The sequence below is a fragment of the Miniopterus natalensis genome, chromosome 17 (genome assembly GCF_054644295.1).
Source record: "Miniopterus natalensis isolate mMinNat1 chromosome 17, mMinNat1.hap1, whole genome shotgun sequence".
Taxonomy (NCBI): domain Eukaryota; kingdom Metazoa; phylum Chordata; class Mammalia; order Chiroptera; family Miniopteridae; genus Miniopterus; species Miniopterus natalensis.
The window spans coordinates 9,319,851-9,345,172 of record NC_142097.1 but is presented as its reverse complement, the minus strand read 5'-3'; the positions used below and the strand labels follow the sequence as shown (position 1 = coordinate 9,345,172).

The following is a 25,322-nucleotide window of genomic DNA, read 5'->3' as shown; positions in this document are numbered from 1 at the left end:
TCATCAATTTTTAACAATTCTCACTACATCTCTGCAAAGAAATTAGGCTTCAAGCCACAACCATAATTCCAGTTTTCCCTGTTAGAATAACTAGTTGAGAGCCATTTCCTGACCAACTTGCTCCCTTTTAAGTGAAAAAAAGAGTTGCTGAGTGGGGAGTGGTGGGGACACTGTCAATGACAGCAGCACAATGAGTAGACCTGCTTCCTTAGTGTTTCTGAAATTGTAAAAGAGCAAATCTAAGATGTAAAACAACAGCCACAGAACAAGAACTTACAGGAATATTGTGGTCCTTTCGTCCCTTATGTGAAGAAGCAACATGAGCAAGGTACTGAATGACTTTCTTAGTGTTCTCTGTCTTCCCGGCACCCGATTCACCCCTGGAAGAAACAGGAACACAGGCCGCCTTAAGGAAAGCACAGCGCACACTCCAACAAAAGTATACTCGACAAAAGTAAACTAGGCGGAAATAAGAATTAGTAGAAAATAAAAAGAAAATAAGTAGGGGGGAAAAAACCTATCAGCAGTAGTTCGGAAACTATTGTTTTTAAATGGTATTAAATTAACCCAAATATTTTTGGTAGACGCCAGTAAGAGGTCAGGAAAATGTTCACAACACTTTTTGTTCTTGGCACTGGGGGTTCTGCCACAGAAGTGAAATTGATTAAGAGTGTTTGGGAAGAAATTCCTTAGCCCCAGAAACATATCTAGCACTGGAGATGGAATTCCTAAAAACAATTAAGTGAAGGTAATTTAATCTGAAGGAACTGAGTGATGCCCACTGATCACTGATACTCATCTCAGCCAGCCAAAGCTTTCTGAACTCATCCCTTATTCCAGGCGAATGATGGTTCTCTCCCTGGTACCAGTACACAGTAACCTGTACCCATTTCAGTTAAACACCTTCACAGCAAATGCTGGCCTCCCACACTGGGGTCCCTGTGACAAGGGCCGTGGCTCTGTGCATCTGTTTACTTGCATGTATGTGTTTATTTATTTCTGTTGGTTTCCTTTTAATCTACATAACCTTGTATAGTGTTGACACATGGCCAGTACACAATTTGTAGAGAAAATGAATGAATACTATGAATTCCGTTATGAACTAGGTGGGACAAATGCCTTATATTTTCAAATGAGGCTGGCACATTTCGCTTACTTCTACCTAGTGCTGAGCTGGAAATTCAGGTAAGCTGCTAGCATGCAATGATACCTGAATTGTGTTCTCTCTGCTCAAATATTTAAGGTTCCCTAAGACATAATCAAAGCAAACCTACCTTGACAATCAAAATCTCAATTTAGATCAAAATTTAAAATTAAATATATAGATTATTTTTTTTAAAAACCAAAAACTCAAAAATGTTATTCGATACATTGCCAACTAATAATCCTCGAAACCTGTTTTTTCTAACAAACTTTAACCCTTTCTTAGAATTATACTATTTGAACTGCCCACAGCATGATTTTTTCAGTAGGTTTACTGGTTGCCTTATCGTCCTAACTCTCCACACCCAGATACCCACAATCTCAACCGCAGGGGGTGAGCAAAGGGATCCTCTTGACCAACTGGTTGTATGGCTTTAAGTAAAGCAATTATCTTCTCTGGGCATCAGTATCACCATCTATAAAGTGTAGGAACTGAATTAGGTCCTTTTTTAGCTCCAAGATTCGATGATTCTAGATATAACCCACTTATTGATTTATGAGAATATTTTACATATTAAGATTACTAACCACCATCTATTATTATATTAACCACTATCTATTGTTATACCATCTGTTGTTATATTAAAATTCATCCCCTTCTTTGTTTTGCCATGTAGAAGTTTTGAATCTTATGTAGTCAAATTGATAAACTTTCTTGTAATGCTTCCTCTGCTTGTAGTCACACTTAAAAAGGCCTTTTCTGCACCAAGATTACGTCCATCTATATTCTCATTTTAAATTATCTATATTGTTAAATCTATCTGCATTTTCTTCCAGAGCTCTGATGGTTTCACTTTTTATAATTAAATCTTTAATCAATTTGAAAAAATTTATGGTTGGAGGTCAATATTTAATCTAATATCCCCCCAAATGATTCAGCCTATATCCTAGTATCAGTGGTTCACAAAGAGTAATTCTCTAGTGATATGAAATGTTATCTTGATCTTATACTCACTCCTTACACATATGGCTTATTCCAAAGCCAGTACCACACTGCAGTAGTTTTGAAATACGACCAAAGCACACATAATTTTTCTTCTTTAAAAAAAAAACCACTAAGTAGTCTCTGAGGTTTATTTTTTCAGATAAACCAAATAATTCTGTTCTGCTATGCCTCCTCCATCTCCTGCTCTCCTGAATAAAAAACAACAGGTGGAATTTTGAGTTAAATGACATTAACATATACATGATTTTTAGAAGAAATGGTGTCTTCATCTGTCTTTTAATTTTGTATTTTTCTAAGTTCAAAACAAGCAAGGACCATTTGTCTTATCCATCTTTAAAATCATAGTGCCTAGCATAGTAAGTTCTGCTGAGTACGTGAATATAGGTCCTGTGCATGTTTTGTTAAGTTTACCCCTAGGCTCTTTTAAATATCTATTGTTCCTGTCACTAATGTCCTTTCATCACCATTCTATTTTCTACCTGGCTGCCACTGGTACATAGATAATTAAGGTCATAATTTTCATTCATTTATTGCACAAATATTTACAAGTCAACTTCTATGTGTTGGGCATTCTTCTGAGTGCTACAGATACAGCTGTGAAAAAAATCCATGTCCTTACAGAGCTTGAGTTTAGGGGAAGAGACAAAAAATAAACATGAAAAATAAGATGCTTCAAAGGACTCTCCCTGTGCATGTGAGGGTCCAGGAAGAGCTTCCTGAAAGCTGAGCAGGGCTAGCAAGTGAAGAGCTGGGGCAGTGTTCAGGCCGATGGAAAGACAAACACAAAAGCCCCAAAGTGGGAAAAAGCTTGGTATATTCTAGGAACCAGCAGCCTGTGTGTAGGATTTGATATAACTAACCAGCAAGGCAGAGAACAGCAGGCGACCTTGATGAAGTAGGAACAGGGTGGATGTGATGCACCCAGGGGTCACGGGAAAGAACGTGGATTTTACTCAAGCGTAATTTCCTAATAGCTATGGTAGTGGTTTTCTGTTTTGTTCTTAACTTTATTCAACATACTTAGTGTTTCAAGGTTAATCATATGTTGGCTGTCAGTTTCAAACATAATTTTTACTATGCTAAGAAACGAGACTCTCCTGTAGACTGATGACTTGTCTTGAGAACAGATGACTAACTTTTCAGCTGGTCTGCCTCTGTGGTTTCTCAGCTCACTCCTCTCAACTGGATACGCTTCCCTCTGTCCTCAAAGCACTTTGCCCCTCCCATCACACTTACTGGGCTGTACTTCAACAATTTGTTTATGAACTCTGATACAGTTCATATATTTCAGTCTATGGAGACTTTGCTATAGAAAATAGTTTCAAAACTAGATGTATTTCAATACCTTACTGCTGAGTTGACAGGAAGGGAAATGATGAGCCTTATATTTTCCGCCAAAAATGGGGAAAAGAGCCTCTACTGTATAAGGCAGTTGTGAAGAAAAGTACAGTCCATCTAAAGCACACAATTAGTATTCAATAAACAATGCCATTATTGGCCCTCAACTGGAGGTCATCTAAATCACTAAACTCTAAATTACTTCATGAATCAATGGTGTTAGTAGAGTGGTTAAGAGTGTGGGCTACGGTGTCAAAATGAGCCACCTAGATTCAAACCCTGCCTACCATTTCCTGGCTATGGGGCTTCAGGCAAGTTACTGAGCTCTGAGCCTCAGCTTATAATCCTTTAAAATGAGGTAAAGTGCCCAGCCGGGCGTGGCTCAGTGGTTGAGCATCGACCTAGGATCCAGGCGATCGGGGTTCAATTCCCGGTCAGGGCACATGCCCGGGTTGCGGGCTCAATCCCCAGTCGGGGGGTGCAGGAGGCAGCCGATCAGTGACTCTCTCATCATTGATGTTTCTATCTTTCTGTCCCTCTCCCTTCCTCTCTCTGAAATCAATAAAGATATATTTAAAAAAATAAAATAAAATGAGGTAAAGTTACTTCCTAGAACTGAGATCATACATGTGAGGACCCACGCACTGCACCTGGCCAAAGCCTCTCAGTAAATGGCTACAGGAGTAGTAGTAACAGCTATGATGACGATCAGTAAAGATGATGGTAAAGGTATTTATTAACAGAGGCTTTATAAAGACCTCTGATTTGAATATGAGAGTGGTGGCTGGATCAAAGGAATACAATTCTTGGAAAAAAGTTTTTTTTTAAAGGGCAATGGCACATCTGTCCCAGACGGAAGCAAAGAAAATAAAGCAGCTTGAACAAAAGTAACAGGAAAAAGGAATGAAAAAGAAAGCTCAGCAGACTTGTCTTGAAGATCAGGAGAATCCTAAGAGGAAAACAGGACCAGATCTCAAAGAGCAGAGGGACAAAGGGAATGTGACCTCATTTCCACCAACGCACAATCTGCTAACCTGGTGGTTCTATCCTGGCAGTGGCTGCCTGCCTCATCGCTGGTCTCTGTGGTTCCAGGGCAAGGCTAACAGGAACACAAACCAGGAGCCTGCTGCATGGGGTGCCCTGTGTCTGCCGCAGCACTTTCAGACATAAAAGACTAGGACGGAGTTTCTAATCGGAAGGTATTTTCATTTTCTAGAGAGGTCTATGGCTTTCCCTGGCTTCTCCAAGGGATGTGCAATCCCAAACAAAAGCATAAAAAACAAGCATGGTAAGGAGCAGTGAAGCAGAGCACTAATAAGGGATCAATTCCAGATCTTTCCCGAATCCCTCTGGACCATGGTGTTTCCCCAGCGAGAAACCCCTTTCCCAGGTCTTAGTTCTGTTTCTATTCTCTCAAATTGTCTAGCTTCAAAAATACCCTTTGCCTGGAATTCTTGCTTTAGATAACCTCAATTTGAAAAACAACATACATGTAAAACATTAGTCAATTTCTTGTAGTTTCAAAACTGTTAGAAAGCAGTCTACTAGGAAGAGCAGAAAATTTGTGATAAGATAGGCTTGGGTTTGAGTTCTCCATTACACATGTAAATGGGGATAACAGGGGTGTTGCAAAGATTAATGGAGATATTTGCAAAAATGTCAGCTCCCTTTCCTGGAAGATTTGCCCAGAACATTTTAAACTTAGAATTATAAGTTGATTTGCATACTTCTTTACCCCCATAATGTAGCCACAACTGAGACACAGCTATAATAACCTAAAAATTCGCATAGTTCTAAGACTTGAGGAAATCTAAGTGTCATTTGAAAAGCAAACTGAGGTCTAGAAAAGCTGACTGTCTGACCTAGGGTCACAGAGCTAGTTCATGGTAGAAAGAATGGGACAAGAAAGAATTCCAGACTTGTATCTGGAAACATAGTATTTCAACTACACCATATTGTTGCCTTAGCTATTTTTTTAAGACTTAATTTTTTAATAGCAGTTTTAGGTTTATAACACAACTGAAAGGAAGATACGGAGATTTCCCATGTATCCCTTCCCCCTGCCCCCGCCATGCACAGCCTCCTCCACTATCAACATCACTCACCAGAATGGCACATTTTTTTTTAACCCAGGATGAGACCAAAGTTCATAGTTTACCTTAGGGTTCACTGTGGGAGTTGTGCATTCTACGGATTTGAACAAATGTGTAATGACTTGTATCAACTATTATAGTTAATACAGTGTTTTCACTGCCCTAAAAATCCTCTGTGCTCTGCCTATCCGCCCCCCCCGCCCCCCGGGCAAATGCTGATCAGCTTTACTCTCTCTATAGTTTTGCCTTTTCCAGAATGTCACATAGGTGGAATCATATATTATGCAACCTTCTCAGATTGGCTTCCTTCACTTAGTAATCTGCATTTAAGGTTCCTCTGTGTCTTTTCAGGGCTTGAGAGCTCATTTCCTTTTAGCACTAAATGTCCGGCTGTACCACAGTTTCATTCATTCACCTGCTGAAGAACATCTTGGTTGCTTCCAAGTTTGGGCAATTATGAACAAAACTGCTATGAACTTTGCTGTGCACGTTTCTGTGTGGACTTGTTTTTCAAGTCCTTTGGGTAAATAAATACCAAGGAGTTCAACTGCTGAATTATATCATAAGAGATTGTTTAGTTTTTTAAGAAACCCAAACTGTCTCTCAAGTGGCTGTACCACTCTGCATTCCCACCAACAAAAAGAAAGAGTTGCTGCTGCTCCACACTTCGCCAGCGTTTGTCGTCAGCTGTTCCAGGCTTCAGCCATCCTCGCAGGTGTGCAGCGATGATGCTATTCGATGTGAAATGTCATCTTCTTTTGCCATCTGTGTATCTTCTTTGGTGAGATGTCTGTAAAGGTCTTTGGCCATTTTAAAATTGGTTTCCTTTTCTTATTGTTGAATTTTAAGAGTTCTTTGTACATTTTGGATAACAGTCTTTTATAAGATGTTACTTTTTGCAAATATCTTCTCAAAATCTATGGCTTATCTTCTCATTCTCTTGACAGTGTCTTTTGCAGAGCAGTTTTTCATTTTAATGAAGTGCAGATTATCAATGATTTCTTTCACGGATTGTGTCTTTGGTGTTGTATGTAATCAGGCATCTAGGTTTTCTCCTGTTATCTTCTGCGACTTTTATATTCTGTATTTGACATTTAGGTTTATGATCCACTTTGAGCTCATTCTTTGAAGGGTGTAAGGTCTGTGTCTAGATTAACTGGTTGTTCCCGAACCACTTGTGAAAGAGACCATCTTTGCTGCATTTATTGCCTTTGATCCTTTGTTAAAGATCAGTTCACTTACTTTTATAGGGTCTATTTATAGGTTGCCTTAGCTATTTAATCAATTCTATTGATTTGACTATCTTAACACTTTTAAGGCCTGTTATTCAGAACAAAAATCAACTGTTTTAATCCCAGGCTGGCTTGGTCATCAGCATTTAAGGTAAAATCAGATAAAATTCCTTAACAAAAGAAATCTATTGTCACATTCTGATAGAAGGCTGAAGTAACCACTATTTTACAATTGTTGCATTACATTTAAATACACTTTAAAGGAAAAACAACTTGAATTAACCAGAAGTTAGTCATAAAATGTAAACAGTATTCTTCAAAAGAGGGGGCTTAGATAACAAAGTAAATTCCTCACCAAAAGCAACTGTTGTGTGAATTTTAATTCTAATGATAAAGAAAGTCAGCAGGAGGATTATACTCTTAACAGGCTTTCACTTCCAATTAGATGGAGTGCATGTGTGGAAGACTTTGCTCTCTCTGAGGATAAAGGAAATCCTGCGTCTTCACCGAAGAACTTGTCAGGATACTAGACTATGACCAACGGGGAGTCTGGATCCTTAAGTGGGAGCTCATGCTGCCTGGCCCGAGTCTGCAGAAATAGAGGCTAGTTGGGGAGCTGGAAGCAGATGAGGCCAGGGGGTAAATTACATGTTTACCATTTCAGGGAGAAACAATAAATTAGAGCCCTGGCCAATGTGCTCAGTGGCGTCGGCCAAGAAAACGTAATTAGGTTGTCTGTGTACTGAATTTCAGAAGACCTTCGCTATGCACCCTTGGAGTTCCTTACTTGGTAGATTCTCAAAGGCACCACAGAATATATAATATATATGTGTACACACACACACACACACACACACACACACACACACACACACACACACACTTGTTAGTCCTTACCCAAGGATATTTTTCCATTGATTTTTAGAGAGAGGGGAGAGGGGGAAGAGAGAAAGAAACATCAATATGAGAGAGACACATCGATTGGTTGTTCCCTGACTGGCCAGGGATCAAACCTACAACCCAGGTATATGCCTTGACTGGGAATTGAACCCATGACCCTTTGGTGCACAGGACAATGCTTTGACCACTGAACCACACCAGCCAGGGCACATATAATATTTTCTTAAACATAGGATACACTGTTTCACATTTCCCTGTTTCTCAAGTCACAATGTAGCTTATAACAGATATAAACACTCAAAGCTGTTATTAAATATCATAACCAGAGTATCTAAGAATTAAGAAAATGTGGTGATGCTAAAAGAAGTGAGGGTAGGGATTTGCTGGAAGGATACAGGAGGAAACTTTCTGGGGTGATGGTAATAGTGATGCTCTCTAGCTTGACGGGTTTAGGTTACACAAAGAACTCAGCACATGTACACTTAAGATTTTATGCATTTCATTATATTAAAATTGTTTCAAAAGATGTAAATTCTGGATTTTAGTTAATGTTATGTATGATGGAGTTAGTTAAGGGGAAGTGTACTGATGTCTACAATTTGATTTAAAATACATCAAATTAAGGGATTAATAGCCCATCAAAGTGGTATGAAAACCTAAACTGAAAACATCTGAACAATCAGTAGCCACAGAAAAAACATTTTCTAACCTTAAGCAGAGCCTTCTGAAAATACAGCTGCCATTAACCCCCATCCCAGGCAGTTTTCTGATGGGAAGACTGACCCCCAGCACCAAGACTAAATTCAGCGGTCTGTTAGCATCACAAAGCCAAACAGAACCCTCCATACTTTCCCCTGATGCTCCCACTCTCCCCTTTTTGCTAAAGTTTAGTCTAGTTTATTTCTGGTTATTTAGCAAGTTACTCATCACATGCGCGTGTAAATAAACCTTGTATTTTCTGCTGTTAATCTGTCTGTTACCAGTTAATCTGCAGACCCCCCCCACCACTGGGCGCAAGTTGGAAAAGTTAGTTTTCCTCCCAACACAAACAATAAATGGATTGATGGATGGATAAAGGAATGAGATTAATATATAATAAAGCAAGTATAGAACAATATTAATGGTAGAATCTAGGTGGTGAATATATGGGTCTGGACTGCAAAGTTGTTTCAACTTTGCTTTATGTAAAAATATAAATAAGATGTTCAGAAAAGTTGAAAGAAAAAAGAATAAAGGAAAGGGAGGGAGGGAAAGAAAAACAAAATAAACATGATACTTATTATGACTGCTACTTTATGCCCAAGAGATAGCCAGATGCTAAGGAGGCTTCCCTCATAAATCCAAGCCTAATAACTGATGACAAACTGAAACTAACCATCAGATTACAAGTGCTAGTGCCTGTAAAGGTCACTTTGGTGATGAAAGTACATTAGTGCTCACTGACCTCTTGTTCTGTCAAACAGTAGCCATGCCCTCCCCAAGTATTTCCTGTTTCCCGATGTTCCAAACGGTCAACAATGGTCACTCAAGCTCCCAACCCACTCAACTCAATCAAAGAGGGTAGGTCCCATGCACCTGATTCCCTGCTTACTGTCTGCAGGGTCACCCTGACTGCAACACTGCAGATGAGGGACACACAGTTCTACTCCTCCCTAGCTCAGGAACAGAAATATGTAGCTCGCTTATGCTCATTTCCTGGAGAGTTTCAGTGACTAGGTTCTGGTTTCGACTTTCCTTGATTAACTCGTGCTGTATAATACATAGCTGATCTTTGGCCCTGGTTCCTGGGAGGGAGCCTCTAAGTCCTCGGAATGTCTTTTGTTATCCACGTGGGCCCTCTCAGTTTTTGCTGATGTGGTGACTTACAATGGGCACCTAGATAGTTTCAGGCTGGGAACTGGCCAAACTGAAAGATCAAAAGGGTGATCAGAGGTTTGGGCTGCTGAACCAGGTGGTATCAGCCAGATCTCCCAGGAGAGGAGTGGGATGCAGCGTGAACTTGACCATGGGGCCAGTGATTCAATCAATCATGCCTACATAATGGATCCCAATAAAAACTCTGGACCAGGAAGCTTAGGTGAGCTTCCTGGTTGGTGACAGACAAGGATGTGCTGGTGAGGAAGTGTCCAGAGGCCATGGAAGCTGTGTCTGTGGGATCCTGCCAGATCTCACCCTGTGTGTCTCTTCTTTTGGCTGGCTCACAATGGTCATTCTAGGGAATTACTGAATCACAAGGGGTAGTAGCAACCCCCAAATTTGTGTTATTTTGTCAGAAGTGCCCATGACCCAGGACTCGAGCTTGTGCTGGTGTCTACAGTGTGGGCACCTTGTGCAGAAGTGTGCCTGGAAGTCAGTGTCAGAATTGTATTGCAACAGATGATCTTTAAAAGACATCTGCAGATCAGATTCTAAATAAGTGACTTCATTGTTTTGAAGAATCAAAGCCAATGTAATTTTTTTTAAAAGAAGAAAAAGGTGTGATTATTCTAGCACATAGAATCAAAATGAACAGACAAATGCCAGGAGTGGACCTTGACAGGATCATGGATTCATTTATTTAATCCTCACCTGAGGATATTTTTTCCATTGCTTTTCAGAGAGAGAGGAAGAGAGAGAGAGAGAGAGAGAGAGACATCGATTGGTTGCCTCCCGCACACACCCAGACCAGGGCCGGGGATCAAGCCTGTGAACGAGGTACGTGCCCTTGGCTGGAATCGAACCCAGGACCCTTCAGCCCATAGGCTGACACTCTAACCACTGAGCCAAACCAGCTAGGGCACAATCATGGAATTTTAAAAATTATAAAAACAAGTTGAGGACTTCCACAGAAAATGGAATATGGATTCTATACTAAATGACATTATTACTGAACCAATGTTAATCTTCTTCAGTGTGATAATGGCCTTTGGGGCTGTTTTCTTTGTTCTGAAGAGACACCAGCTGAAGTATGTGGGGGTTACGTGTTCGGATGTCTGCAATTGACTTGCAAATGGCTAAAAAAAAGTGCCTGTGTGGAGAGAGAGAACTGACAAATTTAAGTGAAGGTATATGGGCATTTCAAGTACCATTTCTTCAACTTTTCAGTAAAATTCCGGTTTGAATTTTTTAAGATAAAAACTTGGGAAAATGCATCAGCAAAGGTAAAATGAATCAACAAAAGGTGGTAAAAATTTAAGTCACTGAAGCTGGGAGATGGGCATATAGGGGTCACATGCTATTCCATTTTTGTATAGGTTTGCATTTTCAAAATAAAATGCCTTTTAAAAATGGTATTAAGGAAGGTTTTACGCTTTGAAAATACATACAAGTATCATTAATTTATAAAACTTTCTAATCTATACTTAAGTTTGTTTTCTTGGTTCCTACTTAAGAAATTCATTCTTTTGCCTGAAATATTATCCATCCACTTCCTAAGTACAGATTATTTTCTGCCCCACCCCCACAATTTCCTCTGTACACTGTGCCAGGATGTCAAAAGATAATTAAAAAGCAACCAAGGGCCCTGGCCGGTGTGGCTCCATGGTTAGAGCGCTGGCCCTCAGACTGAAGTTGTGAGGACCCACCAAGACAGAGGCAGGCCCCTAGGCCCCGGGGGCAGGACAAAAGGCATACATGAGTGACTCAGTAAACTGCAGAGGGTGGAGGCAGTTCCAGGAATTAACTTAAACCGGTGGGTTTGACAAATACCAGGTGCACTCAGGCTTCAAGCGCCTGTGGTTGAGAAACATCCTGAGCCCACCCTTCCTGAAGAATTTACAACCCTTACAAGGACAATGATTGCTTGCTCACTGTAACCCTATATAAGCTTGTTGTAAATTTAGATCAGGGTTCGAGTCAGAATTCCACTGCGATGGATATGACCGAACCCCAGCTAGCTGGAATAAAAGTCCCTTTTGCTGATACATTATCAGCTCTGGAGTGATTGTCTTTCCGTCGCATAGGGGATCTGATTCTTGGACATAACAAAGTGTCTCAAAGGGGCACCTACCTGGGTTGCAGGTTTGATCCCTGGCTCCAGTTGGGGCGTGTGAGGGAGGCAAACAACTGATGTGCCTCTCTCACACATCAATGTTTATCTATCATCTATCTATCTATCTATCTATCTATCTATCTATCTATCTATCTACCTACCTACCTACCTACCTACCTACCTACCTACCTACGTATCATCATTTATCCCTCCCTCTCTCCCTCCCTCCAAAAGTCAATGGAAAAAATATCCTCAAGTGAGAATAAACAAACAATCAAGGTAAGCCACAGCTCCTGCCCTGCCATGTAGCTGTAAAACACGGTACGCATATAAGGACTGGATTGCCATCTACATAAAAACGGACCTGATGAGGGAAAATCCATGTGGGTTGGAACTTCTTATATAGGTGGGACTCAAACTGGGTATATTTCCCTCCTGGAGGGAGGAAGAGACTAAAGGAAAAGAAGCCAGCCAGGATCCACCAAAATGAGCGAGACGTTAGGTGACAGGCCAGCCTAGGACAAGACAGGAATAAGAAATGTCAAAGGAGGTGACTACCTAGAAATGGGAACAAAAGAGGAAGGAGTCAAAGCAGACTGCAAGATTTTAAGCCCTGAGTTCTGAAACACAGCGTTGATGACAGAAAAAAGGAAATTGGGAGACGCATCTTGTTTGCATAGAAATAAAGGTTAATTCTTAGGCATGTTGAATTTAAACTGGCATTTATGCCCTGCTTCACACCTTAAGCTCGAATTACTTGTAAGTTGCCTGATCGCATTTCTCATCTGCTGTCCTCTCTGTCTGGAAGGTTCATCAGACCAGCCTTGCCCACAGGCTCACTGACTGTGCCGAGGGGCTAACCTGGTTGTGTGCCTGCCTGCCTGAGCTAGGAATCCATTGGAAGCCAGTAAGTACCAGCCACACCTGCTGCTCTCCAAGCCCCAAGTCCCCCTCCTCTATGCACCAGGGGCTCAGAGATAAACACTTGTGGGACTCCTTCAGACTTTATCCCTCCACCATCCTTGTTCACTGCCTAAAATGTCAGTTCCTCTGGTCACTTTTCATCCTTACATTCTGCTCCCATACTGTGCTCCACTGTCCCCTATTTGCACCCACTTGCAAAAACTGGAGATTGTCCCACCTTTGGTGGACTACATCTGGTTCCATTCCACACCCTCCCTGGTGGACTAAGCAATGGCCCCAACTGTTTTCCCACCTCGCTGTGTCCACTCGCTTTGGCAGTGTTTCCCACACAGACCCTAGCCCTGGCCATGTGTCTTGCTTGGGAGTGAGACAGCAGAGATCTGAACAACTACACACCGGAGCTTCCTCTCTCACTGCTCTTGGTATCCTGTCACCATGTTCAAATCAGGGCTAGCCAGCTGTAGACCAGGGGACTGGTGGAAAAGAAACCACGACACCCAGCAGGGGGCGACAGATGCAGGACTGAGCCCCCCCAAGCTTAGCCTGGCCCAGATCAGCAGAACTGCCCAGCTGAACCCAACCAATCGCCATTAAATTTCAGGGCGGTTTGTTGTTTTTGAAAAGCTAATTTATATAACCCAGAGGCTAAACTATGCTGGACAAAATTTTATACAGCAGAGCAGACTAGTGCCAGCCATTTCTACCTCTCCTCTCTATTCACACCCACCCTGCCTATTAGGTAACAAATGTTCTACACTTCATGGGAGAGAGAAACAGATAACTTTTTCAGTTCCCAGCCTCCCCACTCCTACTTACCCACATCAGGACCTCTTGGCCTCCCTGACCTGTAGAGGAGTCACTTGTCCCACGTCCCCAACCCAGCCCAGACCCCCAGACCTGTGCTCTGGATCTCATCGCCCTCCTCACTCCCTCAGTTCTCTCCTTCCTATCCCCATCTCCCTCTCACCAGCATTTAATGTCTCCCACATTAAAAACACCACCAATGACAGCAACAAACATTCTCTCCCTATTCCATTAAAGGCAGACCTTGTTTATTGCACGTAACTTTCCTGCGCTTCACTGGTGTTGAGATTCCTTACAAGCTGAAGGCAAGACCCTCCACAAGGAAAAAGATCCTGCCTGGACTTACGGGGGCGGCCTGTAACTGCACAGGCAGTGTCTTCAAGGTGTGCCTATACTGCTGTTTTCACTTTCTCAAACCATTTGAAAATGGCTTTTTGATGTTTTTAAAAACTTTTTCACTTCCCCTTCATTTCTTAACTGCGATCCGGCTTCCACCTTCCTCGCCAGTCCACTGCCACCACCTGCTGCTCTCTACTGCTACATCCTACGCACAAGTTTCTGTACATCTCGCTCCGTCTCAGCAGCATCTGGTAACATGCTGACCATTCCCTCTTTCTTGAAACATCTCCATCCCCTTGGCTGCTGTGTCGCCAAATCCCCTTGCCCTCCTCATGCCCCTACAGTGGGCCGTTTTAGCTGTCTCTGCAGTTCCTTGTCCTCTGCCTGGCCCTTAAATGTCGCTTTTCCTCAGGACTGCATACCCAGCCTCCTCGCTGAACACACTCTTCTGAGGCGTCTCACTCACTCTCCGTCACCACCCAGGCTGCTGGCTCATCAGATCTGCGTTTCTGGCTTCACTCTCTCTCCCTCTCCTGAACTCTGCATCCACATATCCAATGGCCGAATGGACAGCTCCACTTAGAGGAGCCATGGGCACCTCAAAGTCAGTGTGTCCTCAACCAAACTCATTATCTTCCGCCCCAAATCTGTTCTTCCTCCCAGCTTCCCATGTCAGGAAACATCCGGAAATCATCGCAACCCCACCTCTCTCAGCTCCTCTTTCTTAGGCGTATAAATCACCAGGTCCTGGAGCGTCTGTCTCCTGAGCTGAACACCACTGAAATTCATCCACTTTCCTCTAGGTTCATGGCCACTCCTCTACCTCAAGTTACCACCTACTCTTGCCTGGATGACGGATCAGCCAGTCTCTGTATTGCTCCTCCTATTTTAACTCCTCCAACTCATTTTCCACACTACAGCCAAAGTGGTCTATCTCAGATGCAAATCTAATCATTTCCTTCTGTGGATACTGTTTTATTCAATCTTGAGTCTCTGGTACTTAGCACACAGTACACAAGGCACATAATAATCAATAATGTCTATTGGCTAACATGGATAAATTACCGAAATGTTTAGTAGGTCAACATTTGTACATACAAACTAAAGACGTACATTTCAAAGACTGACATTATGAAATGTTAGTGCGAAAAGCCCAGTTTGACAACCAAACAGCAATACCAAATTTAAGCAATTTATACAATCTTAGTCTTAAAACAGTAACTACAAGGTTTACATCAAACTCTTAAAAATTACCACTCTACCCCCTCCCCTCCATGCAAAGAAATTAGTTGCTTTACTTTCCAATAGAATAAAATGAATCTAAACATTCAACATTTACTTACGTGCAAAGAATTGACTGATCCTCACGATCTAGAAAACAAAACAAACAAAAGAGAAAATGATCATTTGCCTGGTTTTTAAAATATTTGATATAATAAAGTTACAGTAATAGCCTATAAAATAGTAGTAACTGTATGCCTCTCAGGTCACATTAACACTTCTCCAACCCTATTCTATCGTCCCAAATCCAGTCAAGTTCACTTATTCTTTCAACAAATTCTCTGGGAGAAAATTACAAGCCAGGCTTAAAAGACTTTATATGCTGACCAACCTTAATTCTCAGACCCTTCTGCTTATCAAGTTCAGCTGGGCAGTTTTATAACCATGTACTTCCTGGAACTCCACCTTTGCTAAGTCATTTTAAGGGGCTTTAGGGATTGAAAGATCCAGTTTTAAATAAATTCCCTAGGCAATTCTGAGGCAGGGCCACGTTTGGAAAACCAATGCCTTTCAGAACGGCTTCAAGAATACCAACAACCAGTACTAATGTGACTTACAGGAGAAACAAGCGAGCAGCAATCCCTGAGTAGAAAAGAAGGCTGAAGGTGGATAAACATCTACATGAAGTTTAGCCACTGTCTCAAGTCAAAATGTTGTAATACCAAAAATAAGGAAAGCAAGCACAAGGGAAAAATCCAACATGATTTTAAAGTGATTAATGATTCAAGTATTCAACTCAATTTTTTAAACAAGAAGGTGAAGCTCAAATCCACATCTATGTGTGGACAAAACCACCAGTGTAGGATGTAGAATTTCCAGTCACTTACAAGCATCACCATCTCTATTTTACAGATGAGAAATGTTCCCTGAGGTCAGGTAATCCTCCCAAGTCACACAGCTCCTGAAGGGTGAGAACCAGCTCGGTTTGCCTCTAGCGCCTCTGTTCTCAACTCTACTAACCAAGCTCGCCATTGCTTCGGAAGGTCATGGGGCCTGGCCCAGGTAGCTTTCTTGTCACTCCCTTATGCTGGGCTTGCTTTCCCTCATCAGGTGCCCATGAGCATCTCACAGTTCACACATAAATAAATACTGTGAAGGAGAAATAGTTAATTCACTAAGTCATACTCTTTTCATATACAGTAGTACCTCAGTTTTCAAACGTCTCCGTTGACGAACATTTTGGTTTACGAGTACTGTAAACCCGGGAGTAAATGCTTCGGTTTTTGAACACGCTTCAGAAGTCAAACATGCGCGGGCAAGATCCAGAGGCCTAGCTGTCGGCCGTTGATCCCTCGGTTTTTGAACGTTTCAAAAGTTGAACGGTCTTCGGAAGGATCACATTCGAAAACCGAGGGACTGCTAGATTAGCAAAATAGGCAAATTCATTCATATATTCTATGTATAAACTGAATTATATCACTGCCTGGCACCTTAAGCCCAATTTAATTCCTAATACAGGCACGCCTCAGAGATACTGTGGTCTGTTCCAGACCACTACAATAAAGTGAGTATTGGAGGACATAAGATGGCGGGTAGGTAACAGCTGCACCGCCGCCTCCCGCAACCACATCAAAATTACAACCAAAATACAGAACCACCGTCACTCAGAGCCTCCCGAAATCCAGCTGAACAGAAGCCCCACAACCAGGGAACTGAAGCAGCACCGAGACCGGTAGGAAGGCTGGGGACGCGGGCAGATCGGGGCTGAATTGGAGACTCGCCACAGGCCCACACCAGGTGCTGCGGGTTAAACACCAGAGAGACATCTCGGCGGTGGAGGTTTCCCAGAGGAGTGAGGGGTCCCAGCCCCACAACAGGCCCCCAGCCCAGGGCTCCAGGGCCAGGAAGAGAAGTCCCTACACCTTAGGGCTGTAAAACCAGCGGAGGCTGTCTGAGGGTCTCGGAGGCTGCGGGAGCCCCAGCAGCTCCTCTTAAACGGCCCCGCACGGACTCACTCGGACACGTTCCCTCTGAGCCCAGCGCCGGGCAGCAGCCTGAGAGGACCTGGGACACTCAGGGAGGAACTAACCTGCCTGAAGTTGGGGCGAGAGGTGGAGGGGCGGCTTCCTCCCAGGCAGAAGGGCTGGCAGAGGCGATGGCTCCTTTGGCGAGTCCTCCCCGCACACAGCCGGCAGGCAGGCGCCATATTTGAATCACCCGCACCTGACTCACACCTTTGGCCCCGCCCCGGTGATTCCCGGAGGCCCCGCCCCTCCCCACCTGCAGCTCATCCAGGCCAATTCCAGGGGCTTTTCTGTGCAAGTGGCCTCTTGAGCCCCATGCTTAGGACTTTCCTAAAATCTCTCAAACAAGCAGCAGCAGGCCCCATACGGCTTGATAAGTGGCCCCAGGCCTGGCACTAGCGGCAGCCTGCACTGGCTCATAGCTTGGCCTCTCCTGGACAACGCCAAGCCCAGCACAAGTAGCAGCCAACTACGGTTTGCTGTGTAGCTCATGCTGGGTGGCCCTGGGCAAGGCACTGGCACAGGCTGACTTTGCACCTCCCGGGAGGCCCCAGAGACAGTGCACTTGGTGGTTAGACTCAACCACACTGGATTACAACCCTACCACATCCACGAGTGACACTCAAGGGGTGCACTTGGTGAATACCAAAGCCCCACTGAAGTAAATCCTGCTTCACAGGGGTGTCTCCAGCACAGCAGCTCTTTGGCTGTAGTTGCAACTGGTTCTCATAGCTGATTGGCTGGGGGGTGAGTTACTCCCAGTGATGCCAACAGCAACCAAGGCTCAACTACAACAGGACAGAGCACACAGCCCACACAGGGGAGCACCTAGAAGGCCCAGCTAAGGTGACTGGGGAGGCTGAACCACTGGACGCCACAAGATACCTACTACACAAAGCCACTCTACAAATTCCAGGAGACACAGCAGCTCTACCTAATACATAGAAACAAACACTTGGAAGTAGCTAAAATGTGGAGGCAAAGAAACATGTCACAAAGGAAAGAACAGAAGAAATCTCTAGAAGAGGAACTAAATGAAATAAATCCAAGCAAGCTAACAGATACAGAGTTCAGAATTTTGTTTTTAAGGATGCTCAAGCATATTCTTAAGAAAATAACTGAGACCATCGATGACCTAATAAAGTACCAATTAGAAATGAAGGCTACACGAACTGAAATGAAGAATAATTTACAGGGAATCAACAGTAGCGTAGAGGATGCTGAGAATCAAATCAGCAATTTGGAACATGAGGAAACAAAAAACACCCAACCAGAAGAGCAAAAAGAAAAAAGAATCCAGAAATATGAAGATAGCATAAGAAGCTTCTTGGGACAACTTCAAGAGGCCCAACATTTGTATTATTGAGATGCCAGAAGGAGAAGAAAGAGAGCAAGAAACTGAAAACCTATTTGAAAAAATAATGATGGAAAACTTCTCCTACCTGGGGAAAGAAACAGACTTACAAGTCCAGGAAGCACAGAGGGTCCCAAACAAGAGGAACCCAATGATGCCACAGCAACACACATCATAATTAAAATGCCAAAGTTTAAAGACAAAGAGAGAATCTTAAAAGCAGCAAGAGGAAAACAATTAGTTACCTAGAAGGAAGCACCCATATGACTGTCAGCTGATTCCTCAACAGAAACCTTGCAGGCCAGAAGGGAGTGGCAAGAAATATTCAAAGTGATGAAAAACATGGAACTACAACCAAGATTGCTCTACCCAGCAGAGCTATCATTTAGAATTGAAGGTCAGATAGAGAGCTTCACAGATAAGAAAAAGCTAAAGGAGTTCATCACCACCAGACCAGCACTACATGAAATGTTGAAGGGTCTTCTTTAAGAAGAAACTAATGAACAAAAGAATCTGATGAACTATATAGATCCAGAGACACTGACACATGCAACAGCAGATCATATATCAGAGGAAAGAGGGAAGGGGGGTGGAGGGTGGGAAGAGATTAACCAAAGAAGTTATATGCATATATGCATAACCCACGGACACAGTCAATAACAGGGTGAAGGCCTGGGGAGGGGATGGGAGTCAAGAGGAGGGGGTCAATTGGGGGGAAAATGGGACTCCTGTAATACTTTCAACAATAAAGATAAATTTAAAAAAATAAATAAATAAAAAATAAACTGAGTATTGCAATTAAGCAAGTCTTAATCTTTTTGCTGGTGGAAGGTCTTGCCTTCAATTTGCAAAAATATGCAACATCTGTGAAGCACAACAAAGTGCAATAAAACAAGGTAAGCCTGTAGCTCCTACCAGTTTTGTCTTCCTTCTGGTTGCTATAGGCAGCTTTCATAGTGATACCATTGTAATAATCTGGTTATTATTTAACAGGAATTGAGGAAGGGGAAGACTAGATAATATAGGCATGCCATTTATATAGCTTTGCCAGAAGCTGCACAGTTAACATTTTCCAAGTCTGTTCCCACTAAATGATGGGGGAAGGAACTGAACAGAGGCAGTTAAGTGCATGCCGAATGAGGTCTGAGTGACATGGGAAGGTGCTTACCTGTCTGTCAATCACACCCGGGAACAGGTAATTGGCCAGAATAGGCATGGCCACTGCAAGGGTGCAAAACCTGAATATTTAAACTTCTGAACAAAGGAGCGTGCTCTCTTGGTTTTTATTGTTAGCTCTTAGCTCTCTTGCTTGCTTACAGTCCTGTGACTCCTGCTGCAGGGAGCATGCTCCTCTGCCGTGAGCCATGTGGGCTCCACACAGGGACTGATGGACTTTAATTAGCCTGAATGCTGAACTGGACCTGGCTGAAACATGGAACGGAAGCTCTGGACACTGGCCCTTCTTCTGGCTCTACTGGAACCCCAGCTGCACTTTTTTCAGGACTGGGTTAAGGGGCCTGGGACACTGCAACCCGAGGAAATTAACTCCACACAAATAAAGCCTTTTACCACATCTCATTCTCCTGTGGGGGCTTCTGAAAATGCTTATTTCAGTGGTACCCCAAGAACCTCATGCCCACTCGTGTCTGGGAAATCTGGCCCACTAATTCCTCCGGCAACACCAGTACACGGTGTCTGCCTTCTTTGTCCATTCAGTTTCCCAGGGGCCACACCATATCCTTTCTTCCACATGCTCCGCCCAGATCCACAACTACTTGGATGTCCCCACGTGTCCTCTCCCTCAGAGTCCTCAGTTTCCTTTTCTGAGCCATATTTTTGAGTTAGGCAAACAATACTGCCAACTGCCTGCCCAGTAGAATGTGCTGCCTGAGATCAGAAACTGTCTTATTTCTTTATTCCCAGAATTAACAGCTACCCTTAGGTCTGCTGAGAGAAATTCAGCCCTAGGGACCATGCTGGGCACTGGCAAAACAGTGGGAACTGGAATCTTCTGTTCTCGTTCCAGCTCTGCCTCAAACTGACTAATGTGTCTATAAACGAGGCCTTGATTCCTTGCTGGTTTCAACTTTTTTACCTATAAAACTAGATTTTAACAAGTCTTCACTTATTCACCCTAAATATGAACAGTCAGACCCCTAAATTCTTCTGGTCTGAGCGATTTCTATAGAATTCCATTACACCAAGCTTTTTTATGGCTTTTGTGAACTGGTTTACAGACTTAAAGAAATTGAAACAAAAAAATTAACCAATATTAAATTGCCCCTTAATTCATTCAGAATGGCTTTCTTCCTGCATCTGTACATGCTAGTACCACTGTCTGAGATTTGAGCCCTACACAGCCACAACCTACCCTTCAAATCTGCTCCCTACTTCATTCCCCATGCTTCTCACCCCCCACCCAACCAAAACCAAAACCAAAACCAAACAACTCTCCTAGTGAGACTTGTCTATTCTCGTTGTTCATCTGCCTGACTTTGGTCCTCAGTGTCACTATCAGTACAACAAGGGGAGGGGCTTCATAACCTCCAAGATTCTCTCCAGCTATGACTGTACCACTCCTACTCCTCCTTTCTGCTCCACTCAATTCTCTGCATCCTTCAAGGACCAACTTCAGCACTACAGTAGTTAACACAATGATCTTGAAAAACCTATAAACGTGGCCAGACACAGCCTTATATTGATATTTAAGGGAAACAATTTTAATTTCAAAAATGCAAATAGCCTTCTGAAGACTAAGGACTCATCTAATAACTCATATTTTCCAAAGCACTCCCCTAAATCACATACCACTTACGGAGACATTCAATAAATCCATGACAAATTAAATCATATTTTCAACAGCGAAAATGGTTTCAAATCAATGACTTCAGCTCTTACTTTAAGAACTAGACAAGAGCAAATCCAACCCAAAGTAAGCAGAAGGGAGGAAATGATAAAGAAATCAATGAAATAAGAAACAGAAACGAGAGGGACCCCAGGGGAAACCAAATTTTAGTTCTTTGAGAAAAGTCAATGAAATTGATATACTTCTAGCCAAACTGATCAGGAAAAAGACATCAATTACCAATACCTGAAATATGAAAGGCAACGCCACTACAGATCCCAGGTACTCAAAGGATAATATGGAAATATTAGGAACCACTTTATGTCAAAAAATTTGACAACTAAGATGAAAGGGATAATTTCTTGAAAGACATAAACTATTAAAGCTCACTCAAGAAGAAATAATAACCTGAATAGTCCTATATATATTAAAGAAACTGAATTGGTGAAACTAATATATGCCAATTATCTCTCAGTAAAAAAAATAAATTCAATTTCTAATTAAAAACCTTCCCATAAAGAAAACATAGCTTCACTGGTGAATTCTAAAAAACATTTAAGGAAATAATACCAATTCTAAACAAACTCTTCAGAAAAACTGAAGAGGAAAAAACATTCTAAAAGATAAGCTTTACCCTGATATTAAAATCAGAAAAAGACATTATAATAAAAGAAAATGACATACAAATATCTCTCCATAAAAAAGGGCACAAAAAGTCTTTTTTTTTTTTTTGCACAAAAAGTCTTAACAAAATGTTGGCAGATCAAATCCAACAATATATAAAAAGGATAACACACATGACGAGCAAAGGGTGTTTACCCTGGAAATGCAAGGTTAGCTCAACATCCAAAAGGCAAACAATCTAACTCACGGCATCAACAGACTAAAAGGAACACCTTTATAGAACACCTGAATAGATGTTGAAAAAGCACTTGATAAAATTCAACATCCATGCATGACTAAACAAACAAACAAAAAAGCCTTTAGTTGATAACATCCTCAACGGTAAAAAAACTGAATGCTGTCCTACTAAGATCAGGAACAGGCAAGGATGTTTGTTCTTACCATACCTATTCAACATCACAAGGCAAGAAAAATAATTAAAAGCACAGAAATAGAGAGGAGGAAATAACAATGTCTCTATTTACAGAGGACGTGATTATGTACACAGGAAATCTCAAACAATCTTCTAGAGTGAGTTTTGTCACGTCCCAAAATACAATGTCAATATACTGTATATTTAAAAAATACTTCTATACATTTACAGTGAAGAATTGGAAATTAAAAAATTTTAAGTTCCATGCTTAGTTCTTATTAAAGTATATATATTATATTCAGGGATAAATCTAACAAAAACTAGTCGTTTTTGTAATAAAGTTTATGTCTAAGAACTTTACTTTCATTCATTCATTCAACAAATTACTCATTGAGCATTTTATTGATACAATACTCCCTAGAATTCAAACTTCAGAAAATAATTACGCTCTCTTCTGTTTTTGCATTAAACAGACAAACTGTTCAGTGGGACCATATGCTCTGAACCTTCTGCACGATACTCTCTCTAGCTAGAGATCCTCTTTATAGGCCCAGTTACATTTAGCTACTTGCTCATGTTTGTAACTGAAAACATAGGTTGGTCAGCACTGGAAGGTAGTTTGAGTTTCATTAGCCACTGCACGTGCAACTGACTACCCTAGTGGATGTCTCAACCCAACTGTGTTGTGTACATAGTACATCAGCAGGTAGGCCCTACTTACAGAATGGAATACAACAGAATTGTTTAATGTGTGTGTTTTTTAAATTTTGTGTATCAATTTTTAAATTATTATGTAATCAAAACTATCAACTACAGTAATTCTTTTTAACTTTCACATGGAAGTTTCTTTGTGGATAAGAATGCCTCACATTACCTTGGTTTTGAATCCTAGCTCATACCTCTTACTATTTACATTTTCTTGGTTATGTTTTTAACTTTTTGTGCCCCAATAGGGATAAGTAATACTATTTACTTTACAGGATTGTTGCTGTGGATTAAATAATACACACAAAGCAATCCGCTCAGTGCCTAGCACACAGTAATATTCAATAAATGTTCATCTAACATTAATGATGGTATTAATAATTCTATGATGTACTGATAAGCTACATCGTCTTCATTTTTCTTTACACCAACAGCTTTATTGAAAGGTGAGGAGAGCCAAGCCCCCTACTCCCAGGATCCCAGGGTAGCAGCCTCAGGCCTCCTGCAGTCAGAGAGCCACATCTCGCTCCTGCCTGGCTCGGACATGCACATCTGTCCTCGTTAACTATTTTGTTAGATCTAATTCCCCATTCCACCTGTCAATATATTTTTAAAATTCTATTTCTTTTCATCAAATGTATTTATTTTCCCTCCCAGTTTTGTGTCATCTACAAATTTTATGGGCATGCATCCCACATCTTTATATTGATAAAGATGTTGGAAAGGGCCCAAGCCCAGTGTGCACACTGACCAACCTGAATCATTAACAGCACTTCAAGCACAACTTTTCAGCCTACAGCCACTGATGTCATGGCAGACTACGGGATGCCAAGTAGAAGCCCTAATTCTCTGTTTACACTCACTACTGTATTTCCCTTCCTACTAAGCTAAAGCAATGTGAATATTCTCATGTTGTTTTTAGACTTAACAACAGAGTCTAGAATCTTTCCTGGCAGGTGTATGGAGCTTCTTCCCTTTTAAAAACTAGAATTATACATGAGCCCACCCCAGCCTTCTGGAAACTCCCCCTCCATATACTTCAAAGACCAGAGGGTCCGCAATCTCCATTGTAGGGATGTACTTGTTTAGATGAGAATGATGGGTTCAATTACAGAAGGAGTGTACTTTCTCCAGTCTCTTCTCCCACATAAGGCAAAGTTTGCTCATTCATACACATGCTTTTCTGCACATAAAGATTATTCTTTGTTAAAAAATATATTTTTATTAATTTCAGAGAGAGAGAAAGGGAGAGGGGGAGAGGGGAAGAGAGAGAGAGAGAGAGAGAGAGAGAGAGAGAGATCAGTGATGAGAGTCACTGATCGGCTGCCTGCTGCACGCCCCCTCCCCCCGGATCAAGCCCGCAACCTGGCATGTGCCCTGACCAGGAATCAAACCTCCATCGCCTGAATCATAGGTAGATGCTCAACCTACCCACACCCAGCCACACCCAGCCGGGCAAGATTATTCTTAATAGAGAAACAAAACCAAAAACAAAGAAGCTGACAATTTCTCTTTCTCCATTATCTAGTAGCAATTTATCACTGCCATAGACATTCTTAGTATTCTTTGGCTCTGAAAGGTTATTCAATATAATCTCTTAAACCTAAGCTGATTTTGGGTATTGAACCTGTCCTTACCAATTGATGACACTATTCTAGTCTTGAAGTACTTCCTATTTGCCTCAGAGGACCTGGTACATAAAAGTATCCAAATAAAACATGAAGGAGGAAATGGGTATAATTTATTAATTCCCTCATACTACCCTTCAGACCCAGTCACCAAGACAGCCTTTTCAGGACCTATAAACTTTCATGATAGGTGGATGGAGCATATCCATGATCATGGAACTACTTTATAAGAACTGAAAGATTTTAATATATCTTATAGAATTTATTTTAAAAAAATAAAAGGAGATAGAGGAGTTATAGACTTCTCATAGCGCTAGCAGATCCCATGTATAATGGAGTCTTTCTGAGCAATGCTAAGTGCATTCAAAACTGTGACATTTTGGTTTTTTAAAAACATGTCCCTCCATAAACCACTGTGTCTAAAGCCATGATTCAAATGAATGACTCTTCAAATTTATAAAGAAAACAATCAAAATCAACCAGCTCAACACATACTTTTTAGCCTCTGCTGTCTCTTTTACATGCATTTAAATTAGAAATATTTTATAAGCTTTCTTTCCCCAATGAAGCATTCACCTTGTCTATTGTTCTTCCTGTTGGTTTAAAGCCCTAACACAACACAGCTTTGCGTCTACTGGCTTGTGGTGGTAAACAAGTGTATATAAAGACTAGATGTTTTTAACATAAAAATTAACATGGAGTATTTATGATGCAACAAACATACCAGCTTCCTATAAAAAAGGCCATTTTACCCATTTTA

The 25,322-nt window shown here is 41.7% G+C and overlaps 1 protein-coding gene across 1 annotated transcript in view; it reads right to left on the bottom strand.

Annotated features, from left to right (window-relative positions):
- The window catches only part of MYH10 (myosin heavy chain 10), a 130,725-nt gene that overhangs the window by 86,488 nt on the left and 18,915 nt on the right, over window positions 1–25,322 (bottom strand). Inside the window, exons 4-5 of the mRNA XM_016222447.2 lie at window positions 15,093–15,120; window positions 278–380 (exon numbers count right to left, since the gene is read on the bottom strand). Of these exons, the coding sequence (XP_016077933.1) occupies window positions 278–380; window positions 15,093–15,120 (131 nt within the window). The remainder of the gene's footprint in view (window positions 1–277; window positions 381–15,092; window positions 15,121–25,322) is intronic.